Genomic DNA, 14988 nt, shown 5'->3' with positions numbered 1-14988 from the left:
TGGCCGATGAGCACTGACATGTTTTTATCTATAATTTCTCTTCATATGACAGGGATTGAAAAAGATTTGCCAGTAGATTGTCAACATGATTCATGATGATAACTGCTAAGATTGTGAAAGTATGATGTTGACATCAGTCCAATCAAAGCTATGGTAGATATAATGTGTATATATAATGATATAATGTGCCGGCCAAACCCTCCCTAACCCGGACAACGCTGGGCAAATTGTGCATTGCACCATGGACGTCCTGGTTGCAGCTGGCTGCGACAGAGCCTGGACCCAAACCCAGAATCTCTGGTGGCACAGCTTGCACTGTGATGCAGTGCCTTAGACCACTGTGCCACCAGAGATTCTGGGTTTGGGTCCAGGCTCTGTCACAGCCAGCTGCGACCAGGAGGTCCATGGTGCAATGCACAATTTGCCCAGCGTTGTCCGGGTTAGGGAGGGTTTGGCCGGCAGTGATATCCTTGTCTCATTGTGCACTAGCGACTCCTGTGGCGGGCTGGGTGCAGTGCACGCTGACCAGGTGGCCAGGTGTACAGTGTTTTCTCCGACATATTGGTGCGGCTGGCTTCCGGGTTGAATGTGTATTGTGTCAAGAAGCAGTGCGGTTGGGTTGTGTTTTGGAGGATGTATGGCTCTCGACCTTCGCCAGTACTGGAGTTGCAGCGATGAGACAAGACTGTAACTACTACCAATTGGATACCATGAAATTGGGGAGAAAAAAAGGGGTAAAAGATGACGTGATTTGACGTAATTTTATCTGTGGCCTTCTTGGATTGGCATTTCTAATGTAAATCTATGGAAGCACCCAAGGGGGCTTGAACTACCTAGCTTTCCCTGAAGATTCTGCGGCAACGTAGTGTCCCCATGAGTGACAGAACACTGAGCCAATCACGGTGCAACTAGAAAAAAGTACTGATGTATGTTCTGCTTTTGTTGGCTGCCCCTCCACCATAGAAATCACTGAGTTAGGCTGAAATGCCTGCATTTAAAAAAACTTTTTTTCAAATGGATTTGTAACATGAATTAATGCCAAAATAACATGCAAAATAGGCCAATTATAATTATTATCTGTTTTCCTTGTATAAATCTGGCCTTACTACTATTAGCCCATAGAAATGCATTGAATAATAATTCAATGTATTTCTATGGGCTAATATTTGTAAGGCCAAATTCAATGGTTCATTAAATACTTTTTTATTTGTATTTATTTATATCTAAAGGGTCCTGAAATGTAAAATCAGATAGCTAAATGATCCTCAGTATGACCATCTTAAAACAATTCCATATATTAGCTTAGTAGAAAGCCAGCTCCGGGCCCTTAGACTCTAGGTCAGTGGTCACCAATCTTTTCTGAGTCAAGATCCCTTTCGGAGTCAAAAAGCAAGCTGAGATCTACCTCTCAGATATATTTTTAAAGACTTAAAAAATATAAGCCTATGCATCATTAACCTTTAAAAACAGATCTGTAGCGATGAGGTTTGTGCAGTAGGCTATAGGCCCAACACATTATCACTGCACACCAATTCACGTTTTTACTCCTATGATCAGAGAAAGTGAAATATTCCTAGATATTAAAAAGACACAAGCCACTAATAATGACAACACAAGCTTATCGAAACACTTTGCTATACTCATTCATTGAAGCTGCAGTGTTGGTTGTAGCATGAGTGGAAGAAGCCTTGGGAGAACACGCATTTTATGTCTTATAAAAATGACATTTTAGTCATTTAACAGATGCTCTTATCCAGAGCAACTTACATTTAGTGCTTTCATCTTAAGATGGCTAGGTGGGACAACCAAATATCACAGGCATAGTAAGTACACTTTTCCTCAACAAAGTCAGTCTTTCTCTAGTCTTGGTTTTAAAAGTTTTCAAATATTCTGCACACTATTTAGAAGATTTCATCCACTCATTCAGAATAAAAACCTCCTCATATTCTAGAGGTAAATAGAGAAAATATAAGTTATGTCAAGGACCTTGCCAATACAAAGAGCTTGACCACAGCAGTACATTGGTTGGAAGAAAATATAACTCAAATGATGATGATTTGACACATAAATAATGCTCCATTGCTCATGTTCCCGTCAAGTTGATCAATGGCAACTTCTTTATATTGAATTCAGAACTCATTCGCAGATGCTTAAGGAAATAGTTTAGCAAGATGAAATTAATCTAACTAAAACAGCCTTAAGGCAACGTTTGCATGCTGACAACTTTGGGTCCTATGATTCATATAGGGTCCACGAGAGGGCAAAGCATTTGGAAACTGAGGCCCGTGTTCAATACATACAGGGTTTTTGGATAGTCTAATAAATGTTTATTTAAAAAAAATATATATATATTTAATCAGGTAGGCTAGTTGAGAACAAGTTCTCATTTACAACTGCGACCTGGCATAGCAGTGTGAACAGACAACAACACAGAGTTACACATGGAGTAAACAATAAACAAGTCAAAAACACAGTAGAAAAAAAGAAAAAAAGAGTCTATATACATTGTGTGCAAAAGGCAAGAGGAGGTAAGTGAATAATTACAATTTTGCAGATTAACACTGGAGTGATAAATGATCAGATGGTCATGTGCAGGTAGAGATACTGGTGTAGCAGAAAAGTAAATAAATAAAAACAGTATGGGGATGAGGTAGGTAAATTGGGTGGGCTATTTACCGATGGACTATGTACAGCTGCAGCGACCGGTTAGCTGCTCAGATAGCAGATGTTTAAAGTTGGTGAGGGAGATAAAAGTCTCCAACTTCAGCGATTTTTGCAATTCGTTCCAGTCACAGGCAGCAGAGAACTGGAAGGAAAGGCGGCCAAATGAGGTGTTGGCTTTAGGGATGATCAGTGAGATACACCTGCTGGAGCGCGTGCTACGGGTGGGTGTTGCCATCGTGACCAGTGAACTGAGATAAGGCGGAGCTTTACCTAGCATGGACTTGTAGATGACCTGGAGCCAGTGGGTCTGGCGATGAATATGTAGCGAGGGCCAGCTGACTAGAGCATACAGGTCGCAGTGGTGGGTGGTATAAGGTGCTTTAGTAACAAAACGGATGGCACTGTGATTAACTGCATCCAGTTTGCTGAGTAGAGTATTGGAAGCTATTTTGTAGATGACATCGCCGAAGTCGAGGATCGGTAGGATAGTCAGTTTTACTAGGGTAAGTTTGGCGGCGTGAGTGAAGAAGGCTTTGTTGCGGAATAGAAAGCCGACTCTAGATTTGATTTTAGATTGGAGATGTTTGATATGAGTCTGGAAGGAAAGTTTACAGTCTAGCTAGACACCTAGGTACTTATAGATGTCCACATATTCTAGGTTGGAACCATCCAGGGTGGTGATGCTAGTCGGGCGTGCGGGTACAGGCAGCGAACGGTTGAAAAGCATGCATTTGGTTTTACTAGCGTTTAAGAGCAGTTGGAGGCCACGGAAGGATGTATGGCATTGAAGCTCGTTTGGAGGTTAGATAGCACAGTGTCCAAGGAAGGGCCAGAAGTATACAGAATGGTGTCGTCTGCGTAGAGATGGATCAGGGAATCGCCCGCAGCAAGAGCAACATCATTGATATATACAGAGAAAAGAGTCCGCCCGAGAATTGAACCCTGTGGCACCCCCATAGAGACTGCCAGAGGACCGGACAACATGCCCTCCGATTTGACACACTGAACTCTGTCTGCAAATAACCAATTTAATTTATAGGGGATTAAATAAATCAAATTAAAGAGGAAGGAGAAACATCTGTAACCCCGCATATTACAGCTTGTTAATTACCTAGTAAATAAATAAAAATTAAGTTTAAAAATATATATATTTCACCTTTATTTGACCTGGTAGGCTAGTTGAGAACAAGTTCTCATTCACAACTGCGACATTGTATTTACAAATTAAGTAGCCTGAGTCACAAAACGTAATTATATAAGTAAGTACAATTAAGAAGAATGGTACAACTAAGTACCAGTTAATAACTATGTAAATCCCTACTCACGCCACTATTTCAATGTAATATAAAAGAAAAACCAAGCAACATACAAACTCACAAAATGTCATTATAAAGTAACTACTTAGTCCCAAAGGTGAGTACAAGTACGAAACAGAGTATTAGTATGTAAATACTTAGTCACAGCAGTCTCTTTCAAAATAATACCTAAGAAACACCAATGATTTATTACCACATAATTACCAAATAAATACATTCAAGTGATCCTCCTGTGTTGATATTCTCTCAGTTGTTCCTACGTACAGTACTTTACCTTTAGTTACCATATACAGTTGAAGTCAGAAGTTTACATACGCTTAGTTTGAAGTCATTAAAACTAGTTTTTCAACCACTCCACAAATTTCTTGTGAACAAACTATAGTTTTGGCAAGTCGGTTAGGACATCTACTTTGTGAATGACACAAGGAATTTTTCCAACAATTGTTTACAGACAGATTATTTCATTGTATCACAATTCCAGTGGGTCAGAAGTTAACATACACTAAGTTGACCGTGCCTTTAAACAGCTTGGAAAATTCCAGAAAATTATGTCATGGCTTTCGAAGCTTCTGATAGGCTAATTGAGTTTGAAGGCCTTACCTTGCTTGACATCATGGGAAAATCAAAAGAAATCAGCCAAGACATCAGAAAAAAAGGTAGACCTCCCCAAGTCTGGTTCATCCTTGGGAGCAATTTCCAAATGCCTGAAGGTACCACGTTCATCTGTACAAACAATAGTACGCAAGTATAAACACCATGGGACCACACAGCCGTCATACCACTCAGGAAGGAGACGCGTAAAGATGAACGTACTTTGGTGCGAAAAGTGAAAATCAATCCCAGTACAACAGCAAAGGCCCTTGTGAAGATGCTGGAGGAAACAGGTACAAAAGTATGTATATCCACAGTAAAACGAGTCCTATATCGACATAACCTTAAAGGCCGCTCCAAAACCGCCATAAAAAACCCAGACTACGGATAGTAACTGCACATGGGGACAAAGATTGTACTTTTTGGAACAAAAATAGAACTGTTTGGCTATAAGGACCATCGTTATGTTTGGAGGAAAAAGGGGGAGGCTTGCAAGCCGAAGAACACCATCCCAACCGTGAAGCACGGGGGTGTGCTTTGCTGCAGGAGGGACTGGTGCACTTCACAAAATAGATGGCATCACGAGGGAAGGAAAATTATGTGGATATATTGAAGCAACATCTCAAGACATCAGTCAGGAAGTTAAAGCTTGGTCGCAAATGGGTCTTACAAATGGACAATGACCCCAAGCATACTTCCAAAGTTGTGGCAAAATTGCTTAAGGCCAACAAAGTCAAGGTATTGGAGTGCCCATCACAAAGCCCTGACCTCAATCCTATAGAAAATGTGTGGGTTGAACTGAAAAAGCGTGTGCGACCAAGGAGGCATACAAACCTGACTAGTTACACCAGCTCTGTCAGGAGGAATGGGCCAAAAGTCACCCAAATTATTGTGGGAAGCTTGATGAAGGCTACCCAAAACATTTGCCCCAAGTTAAACAATTTAAAGGCAATGCTACCAAATGCTAATTGAGCGTATGTAAACTTCTGACCCACTGGGAATGTGATGAAAGAAATAAAAGCTGAAATTAATCATTCTCCACTATTATTCTGACATTTCACATTCTTAAAATAAAGTGGTGATCCTAACTGACCTAAGACAGGGAATTCTTACAAGGATTAAATGTCAAGAATTGTGAAAAACTGAGTTTAAATGCATTTGGCTAAGGTGTATGTAAACTTCTGACTTCAACTGTATGTTCATAATAACAGGGCTATAAAATGAAGGGGTGTCTGTTTCCACATAGATTCAATGTATACTGAACAAAAATATCAACGCAACATGTAAAGCCGTGGTCCCATGTTTTATGAGCTGAAATAAAAGATCCCAGAAATGTTCCATACACTCAAAAAGCTTATTTCTCTCAAATGTTGTTTATATCCCTGTTAGTGAGGATTTCTCCTTTGCCAAGATAATCCATAAATCTGACAGGTGTGGCATATCAAGAACAGCACGGAATTTTATTTCTCACCCTGGCTCCATGGAGAAATTCTGAGAACTGCAGGAAACCGGCTTTAAAAAAACATGAAGTGAGGCCTTCTTAAAATGTTCTCACAAGTTCACCCGCGCCGACCGCGCCCATTGCCACGTCTCCTGGCACACTCAGACCCTTTTTGATCCTGTAAGGACCGACGCCGGAGACGAGAAGCGGGTAGGAGGAGTCAACATTTATTCCCGGAACAGACTGGTAACAGGACAGGCACAGCATCAGCACACGGACAAAACAACGGCAAATGACAATCCATACAGCAGCGGGGAACAGAGATGTGGAACTGACACATATAGGGGAGGTAATAAACAGGTGATCGAGTCCAATAATGCAGTGGCAGGAGTGTGTAATGCTGGGGAGAAGGCGTCAGGGTTGGGGAGCGGGAGCAGGCGTGACAGATCCAGGGGAAAAAACGGATAATATCTTTCTAAAGCTCATTGAGAAGGAATGGTGGAGCTCACCCATGGCCACAGCTGGCCACATCAAGTCTTTCGGTTTTTGCCATCAAAAGAAAATGTGTATGATATGAATTCAATAACTTAAATTTTTTTTTTTTTTTTTTTTTTTTTTACAGTTTTCCATAGTGGACAACATTACATTGGGATGCAACATTATAACTGGATTGGGAAAAAACGAAAGGTTTCTAAATATGTTTTAGACACTTTTCTACTATGACATGAGTTTTATTTCGAAATGTAAAAAAAAAGTAACTCGTTAGTGTTTCTATCAATACACTAAGCTAACTACTTTCCAATCTCACCAACTCGCCCCAAACCATAGCCATACTTGTCTTTCTATCCTTTAAATTGGTTGTGAGTACAACTTATTATTTGTCATGATTTGAGCACGTACGTGTTGTTATTTAGTAGAAATAAATAGTTTTACTAGAAATAAATTATTGCTATCAGTAGCTAGGTTTCAATGTTCTGATTAGCTGGAGGTAAGACGTGGGAGGGATAGAGGGAGAGACTGCTTGGAAAGATACAGCATATGTTAAGATATCATTTTCTTTTGTGTTTAGTGAGTCCGCTAGATCAGAGTCAGTAGGGATGACAACATGTTCTCGTGAATCTGACCATTTTCCTGTCCTGCTAAGCATTTGAAATGTAAGGAGTACTTTTGGATGTCACTTTGTTTTGTAAATAAGAATATAATATGTTTCTGAACACTTCTACATTAATTTATTCATTGTGAATAATGACGAGTGAGAAAGACTCCACCCCCAAGACATTTCTAATGGTGAGAGGTTAGCATAAGATGGGATGTTAGGATTTTTCTAACGCTGTTAGATTCTACTGGAGTAAACTTGAAAGTGTCTGGTATTTACATGGTGTTACAGGTTTAGTTTTTTCCATTTATGTTTTGAGGTTGGACTTTTAGCAAGTATATCACGTTAGAACGTAGGCACACCGATTGGTGCAGATTCAACCAAAAAGACCAGGGAGCTTTTCCAATGCCTCGCAAAGAAGGGCACCTATTGGTAGATGGGTCTAAAAAAGAAATGAAAGCAGACTGAATATCCTTTTGAGGATGGCAAAGTTATTAATTACACTTTGGATGGTGTATAAATGCACCTAGCCACTTCAAAGAAACAGGTGTCCTTCCTAGCTCAGTTACCGGAGAGGAAGGAAACCGCTTAGGGATTTCACCAAGATTTTCAGTTGCTTGTTGCTTACCAACAAGACAGTGAATGTTCCTGAGTGGCCAAGTTACAGCTTTGACTTAAATCTGCATGAAAATCTACGGAAAGACCGGAAAATTGTTGTCTGGAAATGATCAACAACCAATTTAACAGAGCTTGAAGAATTTTGAAAAGAATAATGGGCAAATGTTGCACAATCCAGGTGTGTAAAGCTCTTAGAGACTTACCCAGAAAGACTCACAGCTGTAACCGCTGCCAAAGGTGCTTCTACAAAGTATTGACTGAGGGGTGTGAATACTTACTGTATGTAAATTAGATATCTGTATTTCATTTTCAATAAATAACAAAACAATTCTAAAAACATCTTTTCACTTTGTAATTATAGGGAATTGTGTATAGATGGGTTAGAAAAACATATTTCATCCATTTTGAATTCAGACTGTTACAAAGCAAAATGTGGAATAAGTCCAGAGGACATTACTTGGTACATTTATGTCTACACAATAATTAGACTAAATCATAAAGAGGGCTAATAGTATCTGGTATATACCGTGTATTCAGAAAGTATTCAGACCCCTTGACTTTTTCCACATTTTGTTACATTTACAGCCCTATTCTAAAAAAATATTTAACTGGTTTTTAGAATTTTAGCAATGTATAAGACTTTTTTTTTTTAAATATCCCATTTCCATAAGTATTGAGACATTTTACTCAGTACTTTGTGCACCTCAGTACTCAGTGCACTTTTGGCAGCGATTACAGCCTCAAGTCTTCTTGGGTATGATGTTACAAGCTTGGCACAGCTGTATTTAGGGAGATTCTCCCATTCTTCTCTGCAGATCCTCTCAAGCTCTGTCAGGTTGGATGGGGAGAGTCGCTGCACATCTATTTTCAGTTCTCTCCAGAGATGTTGATCGGGTTCAAGTCCGAGCTCTGGCTGGGCCACTCAAGGACATTCAGAGACTTGTCCCGAAGCCACTCCTGCATTGTCTTGGCTGTGTGCTTAGGGTCGCTGTTCTTTTGGAAGGTGAACCTTCGCCCTAGTATGAGGTTCTGAGCACTCTGGAGCAGGTTTTCATCAAGGATCTCTCTGGACGTTGATCTGCTCATTTTTCCCTCGATCCTGACTAGTGTTTCAGCCCCTGCCACTAAAAAACATCCCCACAGTATGATGCTGCCACATCCATGCTTCACAGTAGGGATGGTGCCAGGTTTCCACCAGACGTGACACTTGTCATTCAGGCCAAAGAGTTCAATCTTGGTTTCATCAGACCAGAGAATCTTGTTTCTCATGGTCTGAGAGTCCTTAGTTGCATTTTGGCAAACACCAAGCGGGCTGTCATGTGCCTTCTAGGCTGATTGGTGGAGTGCTGCAGAGATTGTTGTCCTTCCGGAAGGTTCTCCCATCTCCACAGAGGAACTCTGGAGCACTGTCAGAGTGACCATCGGGTTCTTGGTCACCTCCCTGACCAAGGCCCTTCTCCCCTGATTGCTCGGCCAGCTCTAGGAAGAGTCTTGGTGGTTTAAAACACATTTTATTTCAGAATGATGGAGGCCACTGTGTTCTGTGGACCTTCAATGCTGCAGACATTTTTTTGGGTACTCTTCCCCAGACCTGTGCCTCGACACAATCCCATCTTGACACTCTACTCCAAGGAGAAATATCTCAAGGATGATCAATGGAAACAGGATGCACCTGATCTCAATTTCGAGTCTCATAGCAAAGGGTCTGAATAATTAAGTAAATACACTTCCAAAAATGTCAAAAACCTGTCAAAGTAAACAGTCCGAGTTGTCCATTTGATTAATTATTCAGCAGTCTCAAGACTTCGGGATAGACTTAGACTTGGCGCTACGGTACCGCTTACCGTGCAGTAGCAGAGAGAACAGTCTATGACTTGGGTGACTGCTACAGCGTACAATGACATTCTAGATGATTCTGTGCTTCCAACTTTGTGGCAACAGCTTAGGGAAGGCCCTTTCCTGTTTCAGCATGGACAAAGCGAGGTCCATACAGAAATGGTTTATCGAGATCGGTGTGGAAGAACTTGACTGGGCTGCACAGAGCCCTGACCTCAACCCCATTGAACACCTTTGGGATGAATTGGAACGCCGACTGCGAGCCAGGGCTAATCATCCAACATCAGTGCCCGACCTCACTAATGCTTGTGGCTGAATTGAAGCAAGTCCCCGCAGCAATATTCCAACATCTAATGGAAATCCTTCCAAAAAGAGTGGAGGCTGTAATAGCAACGAAGGGGGGACGAACTCCATTTTATTGCCCATGATTTTGGAATTCGATTTTTGATGAGCAGGTGTCCACATACTTTTTGTCATGAAAAAGTGTAAAAATACAAAACTGAAATATCATAATTGGATAAGTCATCGGCCCCCTGAATTAATACTTGGTGGAAGCACCTTTGGCAGCAATTACAGCTGTGAGTCTGTTGGGATATGTCTCTACCAACTTTATACACCTCAGCCTGGTCTCATAGATTAGACCTAAATCCGGGACACTGAAATTAGTATGATATGTTGTGTTTGGTATGGCTACATAAGACAGAAGGTTAATTAAGGCAAAACATGAAAGGAGAATAGTTTGTAGAGGTGGATGGGTGGGTGAATAACACAAACGTCTAGCAACCCAAAGGTTGCATGTTTGAGTCTCATCACAAACAACTTTAGCATTTTTGCTAATTAGATACTGTACCTGTCAAAAGTTTGCACACACCTACTCATTCAAGGTTTTGTCTTTATTGGTACCATTGTCTACATTGTAGAATAGTAGTGAAGACATCAAAACTATGAAATAACACATATTGAATCATGTAGTAACCAAAAATATGTTTTATATTTCAGATTCTTCAAAGTAGCCACCCTTTGCCTTGATGACAGCTTTGGACACTCTAGGCATACTCTCAACAAGCTTCATGAGGTAGTCACCTGGAATGCATTTCAATTAACAGGTGTGCATTGTTAAAAGTTAATTTGTGGAATTTCTTTCCTTCTTAATGTGTTTGAGCCAGTCAGTAGTGTTGTGACAAGGTAGGTGTGGTATACAGAAGATATCCCTATTTGGTAAAATACCAAGTCCATATTATGGCAAGACAGCTCAAATAAGCAAAGAGAAACGACAGTCCATCATTACTTTAAAACATGAAGGTCAGTCAATACGGAAAATTTTAAGAACTATGAAAGTGCAGTCCCAAAAACCATCAAGAGCTATGATGAAACTGGCTCTCATGAGGACCGCCACAGGAAAGGAAGACCCAGAGTTACCTCTGCTGCAGAGGATCATTTCAGTAGAGTTGACACCACCTCAGATTGCAGCCCAAATAAATGCTTCACAGAGTTCAAGTAACCTACACATTTCAACATCAACTGTTCAGAGGAGACAGCATGAATCATGCCTTCATGGTTGAATTACTTTAAAAAGAACACTACTAAAGGACACCAATAAAAAGAGAAGACTTGCTTGGGCCAAGAAACACGAGCAATGAACATTAGACCGGTGGAAATTTGTCCTTTAGTCTGATGAGTCCAAATTTGAGATTTTTGGAGATTTTTGGATTTTTGGACGCAGAATAGGTGAACAGATGATCTCTGCTTGTGTGGTTCCCACCGTGAAGCATGGAGGAGGAGGTGTGATGGTGCTTTGCTGGTGACACTGTCAATTATTTATTTAGAATTCAAGGCACACTTAACCAACACGACTATCATTTGTTTCTCAAAGGGACAATGACCCAAAGCACACCTCCAGGCTGTGTGTAAGGGCTATTTGACCAAGGAGAGTGATGGAGTGCTGCATCAGATTACCTGGCCTCCACAATCACCTGATCTCAACCCAATTGAGATGGTTTGGGATGAGTTGGACCGCAGAGTGAAGGAAAATCAGCCAACCAGTGCTCAGCATATGTTGGAACTCCTTCAAGATGGCTGGAAAAGCATTCCAGATGAAGCTGATAGAGAGAATGTAAAGAGTGTGCAAAGCTGTCATCAAGGCAAAGGGAGGCTACTTTGAAGAATCTCAAAAAAATATTTTTTGGTTATTACATTATTCAATTTTTGTTATTTCATAGTTTTGATGTCTTCATTATTATTCTGCAATGTAGAAAATAGTAAAAATAAAGAAAAACCCTTGAATGAGTAGGTGTGTCCAAACTTGACTGGTACTGTACTTTGCAACTACTTACTACTTTCTAGCTACTTTGCAACTACTTGGCATGTTAGCTAACCCTTCCCAACCCTAACCTTGACCCTTTAACCTAACTCATAACCTTAACTCCTAACCCTTAGCCTAGCTAATGTTTGCCACCTAGCTATATGTTAGCCCCCTGGCTATTGTTAGCCACAACAAATTGGAATTTGTAACATATAATACCAATTGCAATTCGTAACATATCATACAAAGTATAATTTGTAACATATCATACTAAATAGAGTTTCTCGGATTTACTTACAGAATAATAAGAAATGCTCTGAGACCAGGTTGCACACCTAGATTTGGCCATATTTGACCATTGTTCATTATAATACTGTTCAAGCTCTGTCACATTCCTTTGAGAGCATTGATGGATAGCAATCTTCAAGTCATACCACACATTATCTATTGGGATTAGGTCAAGGCTGTGACTGGGCCACTCAAGGACATTTAACCTTTTTATTTCTTAGCAACTCCACTGTAGCTTTGGCCTCCGGGTCATTGTCATGCTGAAAGGTGAACTTTCATCCCAGTTTCAGCTTTCTTGCAGATGGCAGCAGGTTTTCTTCAAGGAGTTTTCTGTACATTGCTCCATTCATTTTCCCTTCTATCCTGACGATGAGAAACATCCCCATAACATGATGATGCCACCACACTTCACACTATTTAAAAAAAATGTATTTAACTAGGCAAGTTAGTTAAGACCAAATTCTTACTTACAATGACAGCCTAGTAACAGTGGGTTAACTGCCTTGTTCAGGGGCAGAACGACAGAATTTGACCTTGTCAGCTCAGGGATTTGATCGAGCAACTTTTCGGTTGCTGGCCCAATGCTCTAACCACTTAGACTACCTGCCACCACACTAAGGATGGTGTTCTTTGGATGATGTGTTGTGTTGGATTTGCACCAAATGTAATGCTTTGCATTTAGGCCAAAAAGTTCCATTTTAGTTTCGTCAAACCACAAAACGTTATGCCACATGGCTACAGAATCTCCCAAGTGTTTTCTTGCATTTCAAATGGGCTTTCTTGAGTAATGGCTTCCTTTTTGCCACCCTATCATACATGCCAGATTTGTGGAGTGGTTGGGATATTGTTGTCACATGCACACTTTGACCAGTCTTAGCCATAAAAGCCCATAGGTATTTCAAAGTTGCCATTGGACTCACGGTAGCCTCAAATCAGTCTCCTACTTGGTCGGTCATCCAGTTTGGAGGGACGTCCTGATCTAGACAGGGTCTTGGTGGTGCCATACACCTTCCACTTCTTAATAATCGTCTTCACTACCCAGTTTCAGGAACTGCTGAATTTATCCTGAAATCATGTCAATCACTACAATTGAGGCCAATTAACGTGTGTGTGTGGTTTTGAAGGTGAATTGGTTACACCTGAGCTAATTTAGGATCGCTATTACAAAGGACACTTATCCAAACAAGCTATTTCTGGTTTTATTTTTTATTGATTTAAAAAAATACAAATAAAAATGTTCACCTGGCAGTTGTGGGGTATGATGTGTAGATCAATGGGAGAACTACTATTTTAATGCATTTTTACTTTTTTACTAAGGCAACAAAAGGTGATATTTTTAAAGGGGGTGTAGACTTTTCTATAAGCATCGTATATGGTATTAGCAATGATTTGATTTTACAGCCATCTTACCTCCTACCTACCCTGTGAGTGTAAAGGTGGTGCCATGTAGGGTAGGATCACAGACAGATTTGTCTTCGTGTGATGGAATCAACCAATGCGGTGGTAACTCACAAGTAACTACATTGTATCTACATGGAAACAGACATGACTTCATTTGACTATGTTACTGTTACTATGAACATACATGGTAACTAAAGGTAAAGTACACGGAAGCAACTGAGAGAATGTCGTCAAAAGAGGATCACTTGAAGGTATTTATTTGGTATTTAAATGAAGGTATTTAAATGATAAATGACCATGTATGTTCATTGGTTTTTCTTAGGTATTACTTTGAAAGAGACTGGCGTGACCACATATTTACATAGCAATACGCTGGTTCTTACTTAAACTTCTTACTTACCTGTACCTACTTATATTATTACTTAATAAGTATGTATGTAATACTTACTTGGTTGTTTAAGGCTAAATGGTTACTATGTATAGTGTTTTTGTTACTATGTAAATACATAGTAATTAAGAGGCTATAAAATTAAGGGTTACCGAAAAATCTAATGTTTTTGGACAAACAGAAATCCAGCGCTCTTGAAATAGAAGGTTCACCATACCAAAGACTGTGGTCAATTACAAAATGTAATTCTCTGACAATGTAGGTTTATCTGTATGCTTGTACGTTATTTTACTATGTGTGCATGTGTGTTTGTGTGTGTGTGTTTGCGCGTGGGGGTGTCGGCGGGTACTCACTGCTGACCAGCTGACCCACACTGAGAGCGGAGGAGGAAGAGGACGATGATGAGGAGGAGGAAGAGACCTGGCGGAGAGGACTCTGGCTGTGGGGCATGTGGAGCAGGTTGGGCTGAGACGACACTGGGCCTGTCTGAAGCTGCTGAGCCTGAGGCAGCTGAAGACACACACACAAAAATTAAATATTGACTGAATATATTCACTTAAAACAACAATACAACCACTATAATATTACACCTTAATAGCACAACAAGTTATCTTCACAATAATTTTTAGGAACTCAGTCTTACAATAATAGAATATACGGTGCAATTTCAAAATTTGGTTGTGCATCTGCAGTCACTTAATTAGCTCATGTCTGATTATTTTTTGGGGGGATTGGTAAATTAGTCTAGTGGCCAGCTATCTAAACTTGTAGTGAGCATAGTCAAATTACAGACCTGGGTGGAGCCCATCGATCATCAGTAATCATTTTAAAAACGGAAAACATTTGCCTCTACCCTAAGGGCTAAATGTGTAGAATTGCATGAAATTCGATATAAAATTGCAAAACCTTCTCTCCGCCCCATCGCAAAATGTGTAGAATTGCAGCAAACTTGCTTTAAAACGACAACATTTTCTCTACGCCCTTCTCTTCACTGTCATGAGGGGTGCCGCTAAAATGTTTTGCTTGCATGGTGGGGGGGTTGTGGAT

General features: G+C 40.4%; 1 protein-coding gene across 1 annotated transcript in view; it reads right to left on the bottom strand.

Annotated features, from left to right (window-relative positions):
• Positions 1–14988, bottom strand: part of LOC115104531 (POU domain, class 6, transcription factor 2-like) — a 117923-nt gene that overhangs the window by 18222 nt on the left and 84713 nt on the right. Inside the window, exon 7 of the mRNA XM_065007152.1 lies at positions 14295–14451. Within this exon, the coding sequence (XP_064863224.1) occupies positions 14295–14451 (157 nt within the window). The remainder of the gene's footprint in view (positions 1–14294; positions 14452–14988) is intronic.

This window comes from Oncorhynchus nerka, linkage group LG22 (assembly GCF_034236695.1).
Source record: "Oncorhynchus nerka isolate Pitt River linkage group LG22, Oner_Uvic_2.0, whole genome shotgun sequence".
NCBI lineage: Eukaryota > Metazoa > Chordata > Actinopteri > Salmoniformes > Salmonidae > Oncorhynchus > Oncorhynchus nerka.
This window is presented reverse-complemented; position numbering and strand designations above follow the sequence as displayed.